The sequence below is a fragment of the Spea bombifrons genome, chromosome 9 (genome assembly GCF_027358695.1).
Source record: "Spea bombifrons isolate aSpeBom1 chromosome 9, aSpeBom1.2.pri, whole genome shotgun sequence".
Classification (NCBI taxonomy): domain Eukaryota; kingdom Metazoa; phylum Chordata; class Amphibia; order Anura; family Pelobatidae; genus Spea; species Spea bombifrons.
Genome location: NC_071095.1, coordinates 21,225,207 through 21,249,075, shown reverse-complemented (window position 1 = coordinate 21,249,075; position 23,869 = coordinate 21,225,207). Strand labels below are relative to the sequence as shown.

Sequence of the window (23,869 nt, the reverse complement as noted above, 5' to 3'; positions counted from 1 at the left end):
TTCGTCACTTTCTATTAATCCCGGCAGACTCCTCACTACAAACGTAAAATGCCTGGAACATAAAAACGGTCTACAGATGCAATGGCGTAACAAAACCAACATTGCCACACCGACATACTACTTAACATCATGTAGTAACGCTTACACATAAGCAGTGTTGAGTAAAGCAGGGTTTAACTTTCAATAGCAACATAATGGGACATTGTGCCAGGAGTTAAACTCTGGGCATCAAGATGGGATCAGACCCTATAGACGGTCCAAAATCCTTGGCCCTTTGGCAGATATGGGTAACTCGTCGAAAGGATTCTGAGGACTTTTCCTAAAGGTCAATAAAGCTGTCCTCCTCGTGAGTTATATAATGATTTTCCGCTTAGTGAATGTGTCGTCCGGTTTGCTGGCAGGCTGTTCCGTTTATCTACCACCCCCTCAGCGAAGTAAAACTTCCTTCCGTTACATCTAAGCCTCGGCCTTCTAGTTTTTAGATTATTATTTTGGTGATGATGTCGTGATTGTGTTGTAGTTGATATTGTTATCAAGGTGAGATACTGGGAATCCTTGTCATGTGTCCATGCCGACCTGTGAAATGTGACCGGAATAGTCATCAAAGGAGCTTGCTCGCCAATAATGGGTAACTGATGAGTGATGCTAAAGTGTCGCATTACTTGGGGGGGGGTGTTATTTGGCAGATTAAACATCAGTTTTTAACACACCTCCCAACTGTTCAAAAATGGTCAAAGAGTCCACCTTCTGTGTTAGATGGTATGACCAGGTGGCTTTACCGAGACTTTTTAGGTGTCATTGTGACCTTTTGATGGCTAAGAAGAAAAATGTCCTGTATTTAACACGTATTGTTGTGAGTTTTGGACATGGAAGTTTAACTTGTAGATAAGAAGTGATAGTGGCCAATACAATGAGGAAATGCAAACATGCACGGGATAGGCATACGGGTCCAGGCGGCTCCAACGACTCTGTAAGGTTCGAGTCCTGTCCATCAAACATTCTGAGCTCCTGGAAAACGGGGGCATCAGGCAGAGGGATTTGGGTCTTTAGTCAGGACTGTGCCTGCTGCACTTGGGAGGTACGGTTCTGTATGCAGAACAATTCTGAAGACTGACGGCGGTATTTAGATTGCAATAACCAAAAGTCATCGCTGTAAAGCAGCTGGGGAATGTATAAATATTGGTGCAGTTTCTTAAATCTGGGAGATCTCCCCCCCCCCCCGTGTTGAGATAATTGAGACATTTCCCTTTACGTTGGGTTTTATACGCCGTGCAGATAACGCTAGAATATGTTGGCAGAGAGTCTGATGACTGCTGCTTTATTTGTTAGTCTCGCAGCACCTCTCTCCCTGTTTCCGAAGCGGTGTATATGTGTGAAACACACCTGGCTCCAGTCCTTTGACTGTGATGGTAGTTTAGCCTCCTGAGAAGCTCAATGGCCCAATGGTGGTAGCCACAGAGGAGCGGGCAGCAGCCGGGAGAGAGAATCGGGGGCATTTCTAAGTGAGACACCTTTTGTGTAATTGAAATACGGGGAAGGCCAGCGACATTTGGCCTAGAGGCAAGTCCTGTCGCGTGGCCTAATAATACAACCCATGCCTGTCCAGGACACACAACCCCGAGACAAACCTCATAGAAAACGCTAACAAAAGCACATAAAGCGTCCAGTCAGGGTTTAAATTCAGCCTAATGACTGATCGTGATATTGCGTGTAAAGCACCCAGAGGCTTGAAGACGATGGCCAAGATCATCAAGTCAGAAATGTCCAGGGGGCGACTACCATTTTTGAAGCAACATTCTTTAAATAGGAGCCGCGTCTTTTGGGAGGATAACGAGCTCCCTCTTCTCCAAACACATAACAACTGCTGTCATAGCTGTTGACGTCTGTGATATGCTACTGAAGGGTTAATGTTTGTAAAGAGTCTCTGGGTCATCTCCTTCTAACAAGGTTCCCAGGTATGATCACAGGTTCCTTTGTTTCCTCCGATTACATCACAATGCCTGCCATGGGCTGTGCCAGGAGAACATCCGTCGTGGCGGGCTTCGGAATGGGAGAGAGATTAAATGCGGTCACACACATTATGGAATGTTTCTCTAAAGAGAGAGGCGTACAAACTCTTGTTAGCTCGTACCAGGGATGTTCTTTTGTTTCTCATTTACGTGGAGAGGCTCAAGGCTCCATTGAGTATCCTGGTGGATCATTAAACGTCCAGCGTCCAAAATGTCCCAGTCCTATGTAGAGATGGACTCTAGTGTTCCGCATGACCTTTGCTGACAACGTTAAGCATGGTCATCTTACGTTATCACGTGTGCGCTGACCCACTGTAGTATAAATGGCCATACTTTATAAACAAGGGTTCATTATTCTACCGAGGAGGTTTTTGTGTAAAAAGTTACATATTCTGGCAAGTTTTTGTCACACTTACTTAGGATGTCCCTTCCATCCCTCCAACTAGAAGGGACCTTTTGGATCAATCGATCCCGTATTCAGATGGTCTTTTGATCCTTTTAACCACGCAAAGAGCAAAATGATTGAGAGTTAGAGGCAGTTTAATGTCCCTGACAGCCTCGGCAGAGAGAAAAAGGAATTGCGCTGGATCTAACTGGTAATATATAGCATGCAAGGATATTTGTTTGGCCATCACATCTCCTGCATGGAAAATAGATCTAGGGTGCGGTAAAAAGGAATATGGGGGATTCAGCAAAATCCTCCCTCCATTTATTTGAAATGGGGGCACCACCGTAATAAAAAGAGACATCTCTGCTATCGTATAAGTGCATATGATGGCCGACCTGTCCCATTTTGAAATGATCCAGGACTTTGGGAGCTTCAGGAGCAAAGGAGGCGTATCTCCTGGAAAATATCCCCGCCGGCTTCATTCTTTGAATATTTTAGATCGATCTGCGGGTCGTAACTATTTTCTGGCTTCTTTCAACATCAGAGTGGCTGTAAAAAGTCTGCCTGGCTGCTGAATTACACACATTTGTCAGCCCTTGCAGTTCATGTCCAAATATATTCACGGGAGGAATAGAAGTACGAGAAGAGCGTTGTATTTTTTATTTCACAGAAGAAAAGGTGATGTAATCCTCCTCCTAAATTAGAGTGGAAAATGTGAATATGGACCATTGATGAGAAGTGCTACTGTTGGGTTATTAGTACATAGATTCGCCTCTCTGTATCAGCGAGGGTAAAAACATTATCCAGGATGGAGTATGCATTGATTTATATAGCACCACCATATTCCTCAGCATCGTACAATGGGCATACCTGGGAACTCTCTGGGTCTCCTGGTCTCTATGGAGGAACTCGGGGTCCCGGGACGCAATGTCAGCGAGGCTGCCCACTGATGTAAGCGGGACTGCCTACCCACGTCCTGAAAAGCTAGGGCTCCGGGCAGCTGGAGCCTGGATATTCCCAGCTATGACGATGGGTAAACAAAGTGGCTGCGTGGTCTCTTTTAAATGCTGATTGGGTCCCTTGCACCGGGGTTCAGCAGACTGCCCCATATGTATTTGCCCCTTTCTCTACCCCACAGCTATACTTACCACCAGTCAGCTGCAGTGCTAGCTTGGCGAACATTGCTTTCCTGCCATTGATTGGTTGCTTGAAGCAGCCAATCAGTGGCAAGAATAGTCGGACCATGGAGGAGAGCTGCATATTAAAATACTCGCAGGTTTGGGTTAATGTGCATTGCAAGTGTCGATGACATTAAACTGTCCCTTTAAATTTTGAAGACCAATTAGTTCTTGTCTGCATTCGTCGTCTATTTCTGTGAATGACCATCCCCGGCCCTTAACACAGAGCCAGACAGAAAGCTGCAGCAGATTTTTTCCCTCTCCCACCAGTTCCTTATAGCTGATCGCAGCCGTCTTGAGTTTATGTTCCTGTCTGGGTTTGTGGTTTAAGGCAGGACTTCGAGAGCTCCCTCATGTCCTAAAATGGAAATGTTAATCTTTTTTTCCTACTCCTGTTATAGTCGAGGGCCGGTATCTTAGGAGGAGCTCTCGGCTCTTACAAAGCCAGAGGAATCCTGTATTAGATCACTGTTTGGAATTCGAAACCCCGAAACGCTATGCTTTTAGTCACAATGTTAAACAGCTCGTTCTTGCTTTGCGTTTGGAAATCTCCATATGTGGTTGTACTAACATACGTTGCCCGAAGCCAACCCTGTGTATGTGTTCATTTATTTTCGTGCGGTTCATTTCTGTACGTTTATGGTGTTTATTTTGTTAACGCGGTGATGTCATAGACACCTAATCTCCTTGTAAATGTGAATTAAACACCTGTAACTCGCGCATGATGTGTTTAATTTCACATACAGTTTTTTTTTTCTCGTAAGAATTAATCAGAGTGATTTAACATAATAATGTGTTGTTTTATTACACTTTTTGGGAGCGTATAAGCATACCTGGGACCTCTCCGGTTTCTGCCCGAGGCTCCGGGTGAAGCGCCTCGTCTCCGGGTCATCGCAGAAAATCTCCCGGCTCCCAGGAGCCGCGTAGAGACACGCCCACTTCCCCTCCTACCACGCCTACTGGCATCAGTAGACCCGCCCACATGCTGCCTGAAGAGCTCAGGCTCTGGGTAGCCGCAGCCTGGATGATCACAGGTATGCCTATAAGTCAATGAGGGCCCTAAGCTTAGGGGGCAGCAATGCCTTTTTTAGGCTTCTTCATAACAAATAATCGTAGCTGCCTCCTGACATCAAACTGCCTGTCATCTGCGCATGCATGGGTACTGGGAGTGAACGCTCCTCTACTAATGCTTTCTCCCCCTATCCTGAACCCAAAGGGTAATGAAATGGGGGCAGGACATAGGTGTAACCTTCTGTGGTGGGGGTCTTAGGGGCTCAAAGGCTTCTTTGGAGCACAAATGTGTTCTTACCGGTGGCTAGTAAGCACACCGTTTGCTAATGAATGATGCCATTATTTACCAGTGATGCACAAAAGGTTTGCCATCATGTCACTTGCTTTTCAGCAAAATGTTTCTTGCATAGCCAGAGGCACGTAGTATTATCCTATGGAAGGGGCCAAATACCTCCAGAACTTTTTTGGGGATTGGCTTTTTTTCATATAACATGTAGTCTGTTTATATGGTAGCTCCACAGCACCGTCTAGTTCGGCAGAATACGGTCCTTCTGAATAATCCCTTTAATTGATTATTTTGGATATGATTAAATGCTGTGTATTGATTAACAAGTTGGACAACGTCTGTGTTTTCTCGTACTGGGTCGGAGAGATAAGTAACGTAGAAAGGTTGATTCCGAGAACAGAAATCAATACTTTGGAACGAGGATTTATGCCGCTCAAGTTAAATAGAGGGGATTTAATGAATGTCTGTTTTTAGTTAGTTTTCAGGATCAAATCTCTCTTATTTAAATAAGGAACCTCTGGCTGCTCAGCTAAAGTCCCGTCTTCCTTTTATCTTTATTGGCGCTGATAATAACGGGGTGTGATAGGAGCGTGGCTTGGAATTTGCTTCTCGGGTGTTGGGATTGCATGTGTGTGGGACCTTCCTGGAGTAAAGTGCATCTCTCCAGAAAACATGGACTATGCGTTGTGATGGGGACATGGTTTACAAATATACAGGACCAATGCTTGCTGTTAATTATTCATTATCACTGCTTGAAGCAGCCAATCAGTGGCAGGAAAGCACTCCCATTGATCTCATGGACATGACATCATATACTGGCGAGCTGCGTCTTTTACTGCAGCCTATGGAATCAGTACTGATCCGGCACTGTCTCTATAGTGTAAGCTGGCTGGCTGGGGAGATAAAAGATCTCCCCCCCGTAACCAGCCCATTGTGCAGCGTTCTGCCCCACGGTTTTGGACCAGGGGTACTGTCTCCCCTAGACCTGCCGCCTAGTTGGCCTTGGCCTGCATAAGTCTCTGAGCTGGGGTGTCTCATTAACGCCGAAAGGTTCATTTTCAGAGTGTTCGACAGAGACCACTAAACTACAAAAATGTTAGAAATGGGGAAACGGTATAAATGTTGATCTTGTTTCAATGTATCTTTCACGGAGTTCACCTGTGTCAAGCGTGATCAGACAGGAAAACCACATTGTAAAGAACAAAAAAGAAGACGGAAGCCCTCGCTGACTGAATACTCAAAAGCAAACAAGTTTTACCGGTGGCTTTCCAACCAATGGTTTGCATGTGCATGTAGAGGGAGTGAGGGCTGGTTGTGGCCTGTAATATTTTTAATTGTGGTTGGGTTAATGGTGTATTTTGGCCTAGGGGGTTTTGCATAACCTCTGCCACGTTAATGAGGGTAGACCGTTTGAGGAGTTCGTAGATCACCCTATTACTGGCCTATTTGCCTTGTGCTCATACCCTGTCCCACAGCCTTCAAAGGCAGGGCATCTGCATAATGTGGAGATCCTTGGAGGCTGCTAGCTGGCCTGACTATGTAGGCAGACTAGATGGACCTTAAGGATTACCGGCCATTAGGTTCTAGGTGTCCAATGAGATGTTCTCATCAAAAGAGAACACGGTTCCATTTCAAGCTTTGCTTGTTGGAGGTCACCATTGTAGACCATCCAGACGGGTTACGGTCCAAATATATCACACAGGGTTTATTCTTTATGACAATGCTAATGATGTTTTATAGAGCTCAGTGAGAAGGTCCCTGTGTATGATTAAGACTGAGACATTCTGTTTGTTATAAGGCAGTATGTTTGTCTAATAGTACAAACGGAAAACCACAGCTGTTGCATAGGATTTTGTGAAAATCCTTGGCTGAAACAGAAAATGGTATATTTATAAATATATATTTATAATACAAAACTGTTGGGGTTCCCCGGTTAATAAGGGCATTGTGCCATTGGAACGTTATTAATCGTTTTATTTTTTTTTTTTTTTTGCAAGCTTCATTCAAACAAAGATTATTGTAGGTTTATACTGTGGAAGAATAAATAGTGTTTAGATAAAAACCTTGAGCCTGCTTGATTCTTGACCTCACAGAAGCTGCACTCATATAGTGCGCATGCTGAGTATCCAAGACCTCCGTGTCTGAAATGGTTATAATTAATAATAGTTTTGGCCGTGTACTGCTTTCGTATGTGAATAGTTTGGTCTTATTTTTAAATACAAAGGCGAGGAAGTCCTCCACACAAAGTATGAAATCGCATGCCAACACCGTGCTAGTTAAACGTATATAATGGTGGATTAAGTTGAAGTCTGAAGCTGGTAGTGCCGACCTTGTAAATATGGCCACTTGGTGGAAGCAGCCAATCGGTGGCAGGAAAGCTCCCGCCAATGGGGCATTTTCTACGCCCCAGGGTGTGAAGAAGAGTATCTTCTGAAGATGTCGTGTAGGGTGATGTGTTCATCTGCCCACATCTCCAGTGGGGAGGGAAGAGGGGCAAATAGATATGGGGCAAGGCTATGCATTGCCATATTGGCTGGGGTAATTAATGTGTGACCTTCTGAAATACAGGGGAAACAATCTAGAAAGAAAGCAAAGATGTAGAGTATAGATTAGCGCAACTAGCGGTTTTAGTCACACGGAGGTATTTAGGAGCCGGGGCAGATAGTGGTGTAAAAGTCTCCAGGTAGGTTAGGAGGTAGCTGAGACTTTTATGGCGGCTCTTGGATCTTATAAAACCTTGCAATAAGTTTTGCACTCTGTGTTCTTTAAGGTTCTTTTAATCCTAAAAATGTAGGTGATTTCTGGTTGCCATGCCAATACCTTAGTTACTACATGTTACTATAGTAACTCAAAATGATCGGTGTAAGTGTTTTTGAATTTTTTTTTTTTTTTTTCCCCTTTGAACGGTAAGCTAGTTTGCAGAAACTGGACTCTGTGATGGAGGCGTAGAAACGCAAATATATAGATATCTACGTTTGGCCAAGGTAAATGTTTAACGTTTGCCGGAGAACAGTGAAGCTCATTATTACGATCACACAGGAGCTCTGCGCCCCTCTAATATTATTTTAAGTAGCAGTCGGTATCCGGCACATCTATCAAAATTTGCTCTGTTCTGCTACCGTAGCCGTGGCCAAAAAAATGGGGCAGATGGAGGTTGGGGGGGGGACGTATATTTTATGAAAAGGAACATTCAGGTGATGCCCCGGCTATAACTGTGCTGCTGAAACAAAGGGTCCCTTCTTTGGCCAAGACTCTGTGACCTATTATACCATGTAACTGTATAAAGGCGCTTAGAATGATGTACTAAATTTAGTTTATGAACACGCTTAGGAACCCCGTGTTATACCCATGGCCAGCAAATATTATGAGCTGTTTGAAAAAAGGGACATCAGGAGATGCGAGCGGGACTTGGTTCGGAAGTAGTAGAGTGTAGTTGGAAAGGTGGAAAAAGGGTTAATCGAGAGTAAATGATTGCGAGTATGGGTATCTCTGCCAAACAGCTTCACCAGCAGATAAGGCCTTCTTATTGATCCCAGATTTAATTTCATCAAAAATGTTGACGGCAGCTGATTTCTGGTGCTGTGAAACCTCTTTTGGAATAAATGATGGCTTGGATTTAGTGTTGAAACAAAGGTGAATGAATGAAGAAGAAGAAGAAAATGTTATGGAGGAGCGGAAGGAAAAGTAGCACAGGGGATAAATCTGACCCTGACCGAAATAGAAGAGAATATCTGCCATAAAGTGCTTATTATAATTCTAAGCACAGTTTAGAAATTACTAAATCTACTGGCATGGGGGGGGCGGATTTTGCCCTTTAACCTAAACCTATTTGGGCATTGTCTACCGTATACTCTTTCCTTGTAACACATACACACACGCTCACTTTTTCCTCCTCTTGCCCATCATTTCACGTGTTGGAAGATTTAAGCTTCATAGCGATGGTCACATTGGAATTTAGGGGAAATAACCAGTTTTGTCGTTACCGTGAGAACCATATTCTATTTTTACCTTTCTTTTTTTTTTTTTTTTTTTTTTTAAACCTAAATACGCATTTTAGGTACACTAGGGGACATCGGCTGTATTCGGGGCTAACTTTTAGTAGCTCTTAAATTTCTATTGTATAAACAGTCATGGCGGTGAAAGAGCTCTTTGCCTTATTTGAATTGGTGCAAGGATTCAGAGAATCCTAAATGCTCCTCCGGTACTTCTTAGACATAAACCTCCGTGACAGTGTTTACCTTACAGTGTTACCCTTTTGAAACCTTTCAGCTGTTCTAACGGCAAGACAAGCAGACACTAGAGAAATCTTCCACCTGGGCTCACTTGAGAAGGTACAAAGAACCTGTATGGGTCCACAGCGGAGTGTCTTCTAAGCATGGAGACCACCAAGCTAATTTCTCTAGGGTTCATGGAACCAATGAACCCAAAGAACTCAGTTCAATGGGCCTCTGCCGTTCAAATTATCTGTAAGACGCCACTAAGGCCAGCTGGAGCTGGAGGTCTCCTTGTCCCATTACCTGGCATGTCTCTTTGACCACGGAGCAGAGTCATCCCTGACATGGACACGGTAGCAGATACCAGACCTCCTAGGAGACCTTCTTTAAAGTCCAATGTCCTGTACAGCCCTGCCAACAAGATCTTAAAGTACTAAATCCTTTTTGAACTCCAGATGTTTGCCAAGTATGCGGGTGCCACAAAGTATTGGTAAAGCGCTGCCCGTAACCACCCCACTCAAAAGAAGTGTCTCTGTGGCCGTTTGAGATGTTGAGTGGTATCCAGGTGCGCATAGCTTAAAAATAACAAATCCTCAAACCAGATGTTCCTTTTTTCTGTTCCCGCTATGACCCGTATGGCCTGTGCAGCGCATGTGTCTTGTGATCCAGATCTCTTTGCATAGGGGAGGTATGCCCTTTCACAGCAAACAGATCTCTAGACTGTTTCATGGATCAACATGCCCGTCAAGCACAGTATCACGTTTCAGGATTGTAGTCTTTATTTGGTGAAGATGTCACTGACGCTTTTTAAAAGCTTTTACAACAAAGAAACGCTATTTTAGCGGAATATGGAACTCTTTAAGGCATCTTATGCAGCTCAATGGGGTAAATGTTGGTCCAGCCTAAAATACGCTCTGCCGTACAACTTGCCATCAACTTTTCTCGCTGCCTAACATAAAGAACGCAAGATTCCTGTTTATAAAGAGATTCTGGTGCCACCGGTAGAACATTTATCATCGACGATTGCTCCACATTCCTAGTTTGGCTGACAATATTGTTGGAGAAACGGGGCAGGTTAACCCTTGAAACAAGTACACAGTATTAAGCTTTTAACCTCTGTTATACAACTCTACGTATTGCATCGTTCTCATTTTGTGGGTCTATAGCTTAAAAAAAGCAGCTTTTTAAAAATATACATATTTTTCATTTGAAATCAGTAATCTTTTTCCCATTATGCAATGAGTTTGTGGGAGAGCTGGCGTGACCTCCAGCTCTGCAGGCAAAAGGTTTTTAAGATAAGAAATAAACTAACTGAACGGCTGCACTAAATCAATACTATATATATAATTAGAGGATTTTGTTTAAAATAATGACTTTTTTAAAATTTATTTTATATTTTCACTTGAAGGCAGGGGAAATTACATCAACATTTGTCGTTATCAAATTCATTTATGATTGTGCGATTTGGTTTTTATTTAGCGTCTTTTTTGGGGATTTTTGGTGTAAAATGTATGAAATAAAAATATTGGTCTTTGTAGCTGTAGCCAGCCCTACATGCAGTGGTGTGTATTCGCCTTCGCCCCGTGATTCACGTTGACAATAGGAGCTCGGCTCTTGTTGACTCGGTTTGGTGTTGCAAGCGCAGCGTGTTACGACAGTATGCCTCGTTGCCGGCAATCTTCTGCCCATACTGCCGGGAAGTCCTTTTTCTTTATATTTCAAAAGGTGTTGTTTATTTCATGAACCTGGAGTATGTGGTGAGTGTTGGTAACCACTGACGTTAGGATTTACCCATCAAACCATGAGGTTAGTCAAGGTGGAACGTTGTGCCTCACCAAGCTTATCTATCCAATATGAAGGGCCTACCCCGGTGAAATAATAATCCAATCCCTGAATTTATTTTGAGAGGGTATCTCACAGATTTCACAAGGAAACCAATAAAATGTCTTCTATTGCATTTAGGAATTTGCACTTTATGAAAAGGCCCCCTTTTTGCCATAGTTGTCTTTGGAGCCCAGAGAGCCGGTATAGAAGGCCCTACTTTGTCTCAACTCTGGATGTCCTCAAAGTCATCCCCCGTATCCCGATGATATAGAAACGTGTTTCCAACAAATATGTGCATATATCTCTACTACTTGTACGTACTTTCAATTGTTGACACTAATTCTACCTTCCTTTTCTGCAATCAAAGGTAGCCATGGAAATGAATTACTATATTTACCCGAGTCTCCATCAATTATTTAGTTATTTACAAGCCAGCACGCTTCCGCGAGTATCTTGGTAGTCAACTGAAAATAAGAGTTCTATTTAACTTTTTTGCACCTTGTGTGGGTATCGGTAGGCCAGACATTGTCTACTTTCTGTTCCTGTATATGTGATATATGGCTGTGACTTGTCCTGTGTAAGTACAGTAACATAAACCAGGGATCTAGAAGCCAAACAAATGTAGGAACCAGTTTGCCCTTCCATCACGTTTTTATTTCACCCAAACCATACACTCATACACATTAACACTGCACACATGCACCCTATCCGACAGCATACACTAACTCACACACAGACTCTGGTAATATATATATACACACACACACACACACTGACTCTAACACTATTCACACACACACTGACTCTGGTAATATATATATATATATATATATATATATATATATATATATACACATACATACATACATACATACATACATACATACATACATACACACACACACACACACACACACACACACACACACACACACACACTGACTCTGGTACTATGCATACATTCACACACTAACTCTGGCATTATACTTACACACACACACACACACACACACACAAACCCTTTCCCTCTCACTTGCTCGGACCTGTCTGCACCGCATGCAGACAGGCGGCCTCTCGAGTCACGTAATGCAGGTGCCTCAGCATCCCCCTATAGCCAAGCAGGGGGTCCCGGCTGGGCCCGATACATCACTACCCGGCATGCCTCCCAGAAGTTTTCTAGTCGCCAGTGACCTGGCGCCCCGGATTTGTTGAGCCCTGATTTAAACTGATTGCCTCCTTTATTGTGATTATATTACACAAAATGACTATTTATACCTTCAAAAAAATGCAGATGGCAGACGTGTGTCTTATAAAGGATTCAGTCCAGGCGTCTAAACAAAAATGACCTCTAAATCCGAGTAAATAGAAGAGCTGTTAGCATACTTCCCGTAATTTGGTTACTTTAATAGTTTACAGATGGAAGAACATGTGTAGTAACAATGTAACATGTATAATAGAAGAAAAACACCATGCAAATCCTTTAATAGCTGGAATCGAATGTACGGCTTGACGCTAACCATACGAAACCCCGTCTACATAGCACCAAAGTTACATATAATTTTATTCATGGCTTACTAACCTGCGGCCCTCTAAATGATACTTGACTATACTGTCCTGCTTGCGATGGCCGTTCTTTTGAATGTACCGATTTTCGTCTACAGTAAAATAGATAGATGGATGGAGGCCAAATGTGCGTTTGAATGAAATGAATGAAAGAATGGTCTCGTTGATGTGTAGAATCCTGATGGTGGACGGAATGTAAGATGCAAGAAGTCTGTGGTTCAAAGACTTCCTCAGGAAGGCTAAGGGTTATTGATGACATTGGATGATGATGATTACTGGTCAGTCCTAAAGCCCATGGGTTAAGAGCTATTATAACCGCGCGTTTTACACAAATAAAGTCAGATAGATGTTTATGTCGCTATACACCTCTGTTTGATGTAAAGCATACATGGTCCTGGGAAGCATAACGATAGAAGCTCAATGTAACGTTTATACTAAATGCATTCCGAATGAGGCACCAAAGACCTAGCTGACCTAGAGTGCCGAAGGTCTGTGGCAGTACTGTGCATTGAGGGCCTGATAACTTTATACTTGAATGCATTTGTTTTGAGAGGGGCTTTAGACTCTTAAAGTACCACCCATTGGGGTAACATTGTCCACAGGAATGCAGACAGACTGCATTTCCGTATTTATTCTAGTAGGAAGGAGGTGTTTTTAGTTGTGTGTTTATTCTTTATTGTGTGCCAACAGATGTACTTGGCACCTGACCGTACAATAAAACGGAAGTACAAAAAGTTCAAACGGTAGTTTATATCGATGTTTGGAATGGGGTACACGGATTAGGTCTGAGTCTAAGAATGTTTATAGCATGACACGCTCTTGAGTAGATATGTTCCCATTCTCTTAGATTACATTGTATTGTGTTCCACAAGATGCTCCCAAGGGCTGTCCATCTTTGGCACTCTGGCTGTGGAGGATTATGATTTCCATGATGGTTTTTTTTGTTGTTGTTTATTTATTTTGACCAATTAATGTAATCTTCTTGCAGACCTTCACAGCATGGTGCAACTCCCATCTCCGTAAAGCTGGAACACAGATTGAGAACATAGATGAGGACTTCAGAGATGGCCTTAAACTAATGTTACTTCTTGAAGTCATTTCAGGTGAGCATTAATGATGTGAATATAATTAATTAAATTTTTGTGATTAGTACTTGATGCTAGTTTAGCAGACAAATTCCTAAAATGATCCATACCTTGCCAAACGGTATAATAGTTGCCTCAAGGAACCTGAATTGATTGCGACACAAATGGCATTTTCTAATGCTGGTTCCTGGCTTATAACATGCTGGTGGTGTGCATCTTAAGTAGCCATTGTTTTAATGTTTTTTCTTGATCGTACAGTTATTTGTGTGTCCGCTACTGGGAATGCTGGTGTCCCTATTATAAGAGTCTTCTAAATTCTCACTTTATTATCTTGAATGTTGACTAGGTGAGCGTTTGCCAAAACCAGAGCGAGGCAAAATGCGCGTGCATAAAATCTCCAATGTGAACAAAGCCCTGGATTTTATCGCCAGTAAAGGAGTGAAACTTGTATCCATAGGAGCAGAAGGTGAGAACTGGATGGTTTTTTTTAATTCCCTTTGGTCCTCGTCAGTGGGGCATTGCTGGTATCCTTCAAGGCTTAGTGAACAAGGAGGTCCTGGTCTTGACGCGCCTCTACGGGGATAGATTGGTTCTTGTTCGACTTGTCACCCTAGCAGCCGACGACACAATGTTCGACTATTCCATTGCTTACATTTGTGATAAGATCAATTGTCGAAATCATGCATCGTGGTCAAATAGCTTCCTGACCGTATGGTTAACCGTTATATGCAGTATTTTCTCTTAAGAAACAGGTGTTTCCTTGTTCGGTTTTCTGTAACGAACCATGTGTTGAATTACAGTTCGTAGTAGTAGATCGTTCTAATGCGTTGTGTTATGTATGGTTTCCCAAAAGATAATGGATTCACGCAACACAAAAACTGTGATATATCTTTAAAAACCTGTGTGGTTTGCATCCCACTCCCCATAGCGTCTTGAGTTCTTAGGCTGGTCCATTTGGACTGCTGCTAGTACGTATAGCTTTATGGATCATAAACAAACAAATATCACAGCCGTGGTTGGTAAGGCTGAGATTTTACTTGAAGTGGGAAAAAAAAGTCTGATGGGAAGAGATAACAACATATTTTAATGTATTTTTCAGAAATTGTGGATGGCAATGCCAAGATGACTCTAGGAATGATTTGGACTATTATCCTCCGTTTTGCTATCCAAGACATTTCTGTCGAACGTAAGTTATGGAGCTTGCATGACAATGAAGCCAAAACGCTACCTAATGCTTCCTTTAGTGTTCTGTACCATCCGGTGCTGTAGAGTTTTCACTGTCAGACCTCGCAATTCTCAAAAAAAAAAATATGAAGACCACTTTTTGGATCTCCTATAGAAGATCTTTTGCTGGTTATCTTACCGTAGCCGTATACCATACCAAAGAATGGGGGGCTTCAGTGTGTTTAAAACAAAAAAAGTGTGGCTTTTTGTGTGTTGTGTTTAACACATCGTATTCATTCCCAGGATGTAATATTCATCCCTGTTTCCACAGAGACATCTGCCAAAGAAGGATTGCTGTTATGGTGTCAAAGAAAGACCGCCCCGTACAAGAACGTGAATATCCAGAACTTCCACATCAGGTCCGTGGAGTGGGTGCTGGCCAGAAGAACCGTGGATGCTTAGGGGGGAATCAAAGCCCAGGGATATTCTTACATTAGTGGATCTGACGTTCACAGAGAGATCCACATACCAAAAAAAAAATTTAGGATAGTTCTGTACTATACATACCTTATTTTTATTTTTAAGGGGAAAACTTTTCTAAGTCATTTAAAAAAAAATACCAAGTGCAAAATCTGTAGTTTTATTTTGCTTATTATTATACTTTCTTCACAGTTGGAAGGATGGTCTTGGATTCTGCGCTCTCATTCATAGGCATCGCCCAGAACTCATAGACTATGGCAAGCTACGAAAGGTATTTTCTTATAATCTATTATTCTTAGGTAAATCAATGCTGAATATAACGTATCTGTCGTTTCTGACCGACCTCCGAGGCCATCCTTAAGAAGAGCAAAAGGCGAATCTGACCCAGACAACAATGTATCTATCTTCTGCCCTCTCCTATGTCTAAGCTAGGGCAGCTCCACCAGCCGCCCTCTCTGTGCCGCCATCGTTACCGCTGAGAGCCGGGATACAGCATCAGCTTTTTAAAGATGGGTGGCACCGGGTGGAAATTGACTAGGGAGGCTATGGTGACACTGCACAGATCCGCAATCTCCATTTTAACAGGCCCATTGAGAAGTGCAGAAGGGCCTGATTGCCCAAGAGAGCAGCTGCTTGGGGTACCCACTCGGTTTATTGCCCAGGACCCGATTATTATTGAATAAGTGGTTTGGTATGTTTAAGGTGTTAATGCCAGGGATCGCCTTTGCATCTGCACTAGTTTAATTTTAGCAGATATTTTATTTAACTGTATCTGCCGTGAGATGATACCACTAAATCGTTAGAGATACTGACCAAATATATATATTTTTTTCTTGTATTTTTAGGATGATCCCCTGACGAATCTAAACACCGCTTTTGATGTGGCAGAAAGATTCCTGGACATTCCCAAGATGTTGGACGCTGAAGGTAACTCAGATGCTTCCCTAAGTAGCTTTAATTTTGTGGGCTGGAGGAACTTTACGTATGTAAAAAGCGTGCTATGCCGGGGGCATGCCGATCACTGGTTCAGCTGGATGGAAACTAAGCTTAACGGCATTATGCATGAGTTTGTTTGCATGTGTCTACCCCACACGTCTTTATTTTGGTAAAAGAAATAGTTAATTTTTCTTTTCGAAAGCATTTTTTACATTGGGATACTGTGTATTACCATTACTGGGAGCTTTCTGAATAAACTACAAAAAAAACCCAGACTCCAATATGAATGAAAAAAAAATGGCTACTAGACAATCTGTTTCAGAAGCCAGCTACAGACTGTGGAAATTCACTCAGATTTCTGTAAAATTCCTTTGCGTCAAGATCCAACCCTCAACATTTCCTCGTATGATGATTGACATACAATAGTGAACGGGAAACCACAATAGAAATCATCTAAACTCCGAATTACCCTATAGTCTCTCCCAAACTGAATTGATGGTTTCATGAAATAGTGGCTCGGTATATTCTGATCTGTGGCGCTAGGAATTTACAGAAGGCCACGCGCTGATTGATGGAGAAGTATTGGTGAGGACCAGGTTGTCCCTCTACTCATATGACCAAGCAGGGTGGCAACAATACGGTCGCTTGTTCTTTGGGATTCAAAGCGTTAATGAATGTTTAGTAGTTTTTTAAAAATCTTTACGAAATGGGAAGCCTATTTCTGTGAGATCCATATACTTTGTCATTCATGTTGATAAGACCTCATTAGCCTCGCATTGTTTTGCATTCCTCGTTTATCACAGTTGTGTATCCATCTCATCCTGTAAACCAACATGCTTTAAACCTTCTCTTGACAGACATTGTTGGAACTGCTCGCCCCGACGAGAAGGCCATCATGACCTATGTTTCTAGCTTCTACCACGCCTTTTCAGGAGCCCAGAAGGTATCCCCGGATCTCTCCCACCAGCACATTCGTCCTGTCTCTAATGTGCAAATCTTCTTCTCCCTTTCTCAGTTTTAGCTCCTGGATATTTTTCCTTTTATTTCATAGGGTTGGCAGTTTTTCAAAGTGGTAGCCAAAGGCATGTTTTATGTGTATTTATGTTAAAAGACCTTTATCTGTTGGGACAGTATTGGACATTCCAGGTCTATGTAATCTTCTTGAAATGCAACACTCCTTTCTCTCATTCCTTTATATATTTGCAATGGTGAAGAAATAGTGATTTTTGTTTCCAGGTTCCAGACAAACTGGTGGATTTATGCTAAGGGCCAGTTATAGTCAACTTGGTACATTATGATTGATTGATCCATGTCCTACTTGTTCCAGTTAAGAGCCACTGACCACACCACATATATGCTGGTCTCTCCCATGTGTGGTGGTTTGCTGTGACCAGAAAGGGTATTCTTTGTGTCTGTGATATCCGTCTCGGGCGTGGGGAAATGACAAGAGAGACAAAAAAAAGTATTGGTTGGCATGTCACTTTTGATGAGTTTGGCTTACATGATGTATAGCTTTAAAGGTCCTTGAGCTCCCTTAAGGAGTATTGTCAAGGGTGGATTGTATAGAATCTTATGTGCATGTTTCTTTAGATGAGCTCCGGAACATCTGTGATAGATGTATGTCTTTGGAACAGTGGGGTTTATTCACTAAAGCAGTCCATAGACAAGTAAATCATAAATGTATGATTCCATTTAATGCACCAGCATTCATAGAGTCCGGTACCGAGTCACATATTTAAAGAGTCCAAATCTTATTTGGTCAACTTGAGGGTATCACGAACGTCTTTTGTGGTCAAATATGGCACCCTCCGACCTTACCTGTCTGACCTGTCTGACCTGTCTGACCAACTAACAGAGCACAGCTTCAATGTGTTGCAAGGTGGCAACGGGCAAGATGTGATAGATGTTTGTGCTGCAAGAGCACAGGTTTCCATCGGTATCGCAGCTTGATGGGATGGTCGGTGAGGATTAAAGGATCCCACGTTCTGCCCGTAGTCCTCACTGCCAGCAGATTTAGGACAGAGAGGCCGCTTAGGACAGTCCCTGAAAATCACACCGTCCTGCAAATAAAGGGACACTTGGGAGGTATCCTGACACCATAGTGTAACAAACGCGCTCCACTTCTCTCTTCTTCTTCTGACTGTGGGCCTGCTGCCATTTCTGTCATACGCGGAGGCAAGTGAAACAAACGTGCATGTTCCTCGGTTATTGTATAAAGCAATTTATAATAGACTATTTTTCTGTTGAAAGGCTTATGTACTTAATAATTAATTCCATAGTAAAGGGAATTAAGTGCAATCGTATTAAACCGTTCCTTTGTGGCCTATCGAATAACATTACTTTCTGATTTTTAGCAGCTTATTGATCTCAAAGCCTTTTGACCCATACCGTGGCTCGCAGATTTCATTGTGGCTGCATGAAACATGTTTGTAACTTCTTTTTAGTAAATGTTTATGACGATATACTTTTAAAAAATGATCTGTCGTATGTAGGGACCTCTAACTCCGCGTAAGACATCTTGGTTAGAGTTGGTCGTTCATACCGTCTTCCATTTCACTTAAACATTGACGCATCGTCTTGGTGGTCATGCTTTATGGTCCAATGGATTGTTATGGTGTTGGTATGTCCTTGAGATGTCTCTGTCATGTTTATTTTGATACTGGTGGATACGTTAACCGTTCCCATTAAAAGAAAGAAGAATGCCAATCTGGCATTCAAATGACGTGCGTATTTTCTACCGTTCTGTGTATAAACCATATCCTTTCCATACGTCTTGCTGTCCTATAGTGATGGACACTGAGGGCGACGAGTGTCCTCTGTTAATCATAAAGGTAAAGCGGGAAAAATTACATATTTAAGTTACGAATGTGGATAACCAATCTGGTGTGCGTACGCTAAACGCGATCTGACGGGTGAGGGCCAATTGGAGGTGGATACCATTTTGAATGCTACGCCAACCCTGCCCATGCCTTTATTACTTTAATGGCAAACGTGTTGCATAGAATTTGTTTGATCGGTCTTGCAATGCATGCTGGGAGATCTGCTTCTTCCTGCCCTTTTTCCTCCTTATTCCATGTGGCTGTTCTGATTCTGTGCCCTCTGCTTCTTCTCACTGTACCCTTTCAACCTCTTCTTTTCCTTCTCTGTACAGATATTATAGGGACGCTAAAGCCGGATAAGAAGGCTATTATGACCTATGTGTCATGTTATTACCACGCCTTCTCGGGTGCGCAGAAGGTGAGATTTCACTTGTAACGGGCACGCCAACGCGCTGAAAAGCACCTTCAATCAAGACCCTAAGTCTTGTGTCGTTGGGAGAATTGCACATCTCCATGTTATTGGTGCATTCGCTTATACCCCATCATTCACTTTTCATTGGAGTGTCACATTTTTTGCCTCTTGTAGGAGCTACTTTCTCTTTTGGTTAAGAAACTTTATTTTTTGTGTAACCTTGATTTTTTTTTTTATGATTGCTCTCATTTTTGGTGAAGGAAAGCCCTGGTTCCCTATTGCTTGGCTCTACAGTCTACACCATTTATGCCCAAACCCAATAAAAACCAAAGTGAGGACCACGAAGAACCAGTAGCTCTGTGTCCCCTGAAAACTATATATGTGTCTTGTCGTGCTTTATTATAAGTAATAAGTCTCATAAGATACATATAGAGTTTTTGTCTTTTCAACACTGATTCCTCTTATAAACGCCTCTTTAGAAATATACAGGTTTTTGTGAATAGATTCTGTGAGCGTACGGTGGGACAAAAGTGACGAAAGCCCTCCTCTGTCCAGTGCACAGTAAGCCGAATATAGTTGGAATACAGTGACATGCTCTTTTAGATGTAATAATGCTTTCTTATCTAAATACATGTTCTTTGATGCTGATTTCAGGCTAAGGATCTGGCTATCCGTCTGGCACTATCTTTGTTGTACTGAGTTCTAAAGGTATAGGTCCGCAGCCGTGTGCGTGTGCGCCTCCAACTCTTAAATCTCACGTTGTGGTTGCTTTTAATTCTAATTAAACCTGCATGGGTTTGTCGGTTTTCTCTGAACATTCTAACATAAAGACTCCGAGTAACCTTTTGCGATGGAATACTAATCTTTTGGAGTGGAACGCCCCGGAGTCCTAAATTCGATAAACGCATTTGGTTTCGCCTACTTTCTACCGGTTTCCTCTGAATTAGACCTCTAATTATTATTAATAATGACTGGACTAATAGAAGCCTGGTGTCCCCTCGGTTCAGAGCCTGCTCCGAGAAAAGGAACCCCTTATCAGTTCTAATATGAACGCTAAGGGATCTTTTGACAGAGGTCTAGGACAACGATGTCCACTATTCTGTGGAGGGCTCCAGGATCCAGATAAGGAGACCTTCTATAAAGTAAATATTGGCTACCACTAGCCACGTGTCCATCACATCTATTAACCACCTCTGTTCAGCAGCAATTTATCTAAAGGGTGCGTTGCGAACCCTACCACATACACTTTTAAATCTCCCCTGTCCCCCGTGGCGTCTTCTGATGTGCACGTTGTGGCGAGAGAGACAAAAACCCTTTCCAGGCAGACCCAGCGTATCCATAGGTTTTGTAATCGTGATCCATTACACGCATACAATCCACGTCTTCGTATATATTACATTTTAAAGATACTTAGGACGTATACAATGATTATACAGAGGTAGTCTGCCTTTAAAGCAAATACCGTTGCTCCCATTAACCAGGCGGCACATTTTATAGGAATATTTTCACCAGGCCCCTCCAAATGTTGACTTTAATAATCTTTCTTGACGGTTTGTATAATTTTGATATATATGGTTTGTTACCTTTTTTAAATGTTGTTTGAAGAGCTCTTTCAGAGGCAAATGCCCCTTATGGGTTTATTGGACAACTTAGAATGACTTAATTTAACTTTTAACCCCTTAAGGACAATGGGCGGTCCCTAAACCATTTAAAACAATGCATTGTGAGCCCGTACATGTACGGGCTTTGTCATTAAGGGGTTAAATGACCATTTCAGAATTTTTGGTTGAGCCTCGAGTAATAGATGATGGGAGATACACTTGAGTAGTAGCTGGGATGTTGGGGTTTGGCTTGGCCGTTCTTCTATGAACACCCCGACAAAAAAACTCCAGGGCCCAATGCTATTGTTCTCATGGCTGGTGTGTTCATGGTTTGTGATCGAAAACCAGGAATTTTAAGCAATGACAAGGAAAACATCTTTGGTTCTTGGTGGAAGGACAGCTCCAGTCTGTAAGAATCCCATGTGTACGTTGAGGAGAATCATGCTAATGCTATTGGGTTGCATGGAAAAGGCACGCGGTACCGAAATCCGCGTCGTTGTTGACCGCTGGGACGTGTTGGCAGATTGGTAGGAAGCGTTAAGACTTTCTAGCTTATAATCAATATTTTTTGCCTTTGCCAAAAGGCGTAATATCTCTGGTAGTTTCTTCACATGCTTTCTTTTGTATTTTCCCTGCTTGCTATTGTGAAAATGTAAGAAAAGATAATGTTGTATGATCATTTTTTTATAATTTTTTTTTTTTTTTTTTTTACACCTTTTTTTTGCTTTTTTTTTTTTTTAAGGCGGAAACAGCGGCTAATCGGATCTGCAAAGTGCTGGCGGTAAACCAGGAGAATGAGCAGCTCATGGAAGACTATGAGAAACTGGCTAGTGATGTACGTATTTTTAAAGAATGAAAAGTAATAAGAGGTTCACTTGTAATGGCAAAAGGGGGCGAGTGGATAACGCCCTAGCAGGGGTGGGTAACCCCATCCATTCAAGCTATTTAGAGGATTGATCCCCCAGGAGCTGCGAGTCTTAAACACACACATGCTGTAGAGTCACTGTCTAGCGTATGTTATGGGGGGATTTCTCAGGCATTAGTTTAATCTCTGTAATGTACTTTGATATATTCTGATCATACCATCAACACCATATTAAAATTATATATAATAATTCCAAAGCAAAACAAAGTTAGTTCATGGTTTAATATCCCAAACTGGCAAATATTGTAACATATATATATATATATATATATATATATATATATATATATATATATATATATATATATATATATATATATATATATATATATATATATATATATATATATATAGGGCAAATAATACCTTATGCCAAAAACTGAAATTGAATACCGATCCCGCCGTACACACAAAGCTGTCTGACGATTTTATATTCTTTGTACAACGCTGTGGAATATGATATAAAACAATAAATAATAATAAAAGGAGGACAAAGTTATTTTGCTAGTTTAGTGCAAATAGGGTAGAGGCCGTGTCTCTTTCAGGGACCCTGTTGGTTATATGATGCCTGAATTAATGCGATTGTATTGAAAATCCAGATAAATGATTATATAAAATATATATATATTTATTTATTTATTTTTTAATCCTGGCAGCTGCTTGAATGGATTCGCCGCACCATCCCGTGGCTAGAGAACCGAGCCCCGGAGAACACTATGCAAGCCATGCAGCAAAAGCTGGAGGATTTCCGAGACTATAGGCGCCTACACAAACCCCCCAAGGTTCAAGAGAAGTGTCAACTAGAAATCAACTTCAACACTCTCCAAACCAAGCTGCGGCTCAGCAATCGACCAGCTTTCATGCCTTCAGAGGGAAAGATGGTGTCGGTGAGCATCACATAACAGTGTTATGGCTTTTAAACTTTCGATGTGTTCATCTAAACCAGTTAAGAAGGGACCAAGATTACACTAATTGTTCTAAATTGTGGATATCCTAAAACTCTTGTCATGGTGATGATCTAAGATGTCATTCTACCAAAGCCGCCTAATTTCTACGTGTTGGTAGCTCATTTGAAAACCTTGTTTGAACATCGATGACCGGAGGTCTGGTTTTCATAAGGACTGACCTTATTCGACAAACTGAATGTTACCCGTACTGACACTTTTCGTCATGGGACGTTTGATGGAACGTGCGCCATCTTGTTTGGTAAGTTCCCAAGTGCGTTATCATTTTGTGTCCCTTTTGTTTGCCGTACCTAGGACATAAATAACGCGTGGGGTGGTTTGGAGCAGGCTGAGAAGGGCTATGAAGAGTGGCTGTTGAATGAAATCCGGAGGTTGGAGCGGCTGGACCACCTGGCAGAGAAGTTCCGTCAAAAGGCTTCTATTCATGAGGCTTGGACAGATGGTAATCTCATTAAATTATTTGCAGAACTGTATTGGTACATTAATAACGGACGCAACAGAGAAAATACAAAGTGCACCGTATTCGGATTTGTGGTAGAAGATAAAATATATCACATTTTATTTCTCTTTTTGCATATCCCTGCCAAGCTCACCGTGAAGCGTGTTGGATGCATTGTAGACCAACATGTCTGAGCTTGCAGTAAATAAGAAATACAAATGTTTCAGATCAAATGTCCTCTCAATCCGCACAAAAACAATACACGGCCGTAACAGTCGCACAGTTAATGGGGCATCTCATGTATAAATATTTGTCGGGGTTCTTGTGCCAAAGTAGTCAGACAGAATTAACCATCACAGCCAAGGAGTCTCCAGCGTGTTGGAAACACAGGTATATACATAGGCTGGCAATCTCTACACGTCACTGCGCCACAGTCATGCTTTTAGGCATTGTATCTATCATGCCGTTGTAGTACCTTGATAAATCACCTCAGCGACACCTCTGGAAATTGTACATTGGGTATCCGGTGGAACTGATGGTTCTGAATAGTGTATTACGTTTCTTTTTTTC

General features: G+C 42.1%; 1 protein-coding gene across 5 annotated transcripts in view; it reads left to right on the top strand.

Annotated features, from left to right (window-relative positions):
- Positions 1-23,869, top strand: part of ACTN1 (actinin alpha 1) — a 37,096-nt gene that overhangs the window by 4,350 nt on the left and 8,877 nt on the right. For 3 of the 5 annotated variants that reach the window (XM_053474583.1, XM_053474584.1, XM_053474582.1), the window contains exons 2-11: positions 13,462-13,576; positions 13,905-14,024; positions 14,658-14,744; positions 15,054-15,141; positions 15,395-15,473; positions 16,048-16,129; positions 16,996-17,081; positions 21,713-21,805; positions 22,552-22,782; positions 23,155-23,302. In XM_053474583.1, the coding sequence (XP_053330558.1) occupies positions 13,462-13,576; positions 13,905-14,024; positions 14,658-14,744; positions 15,054-15,141; positions 15,395-15,473; positions 16,048-16,129; positions 16,996-17,081; positions 21,713-21,805; positions 22,552-22,782; positions 23,155-23,302 (1,129 nt within the window). Of the gene's footprint in view, positions 1-13,461; positions 13,577-13,904; positions 14,025-14,657; positions 14,745-15,053; positions 15,142-15,394; positions 15,474-16,047; positions 16,130-16,995; positions 17,082-19,289; positions 19,376-21,712; positions 21,806-22,551; positions 22,783-23,154; positions 23,303-23,869 lie in introns of all 5 variants that reach the window. The other 2 variants (XM_053474585.1, XM_053474586.1) reach the window with 1 other exon arrangement.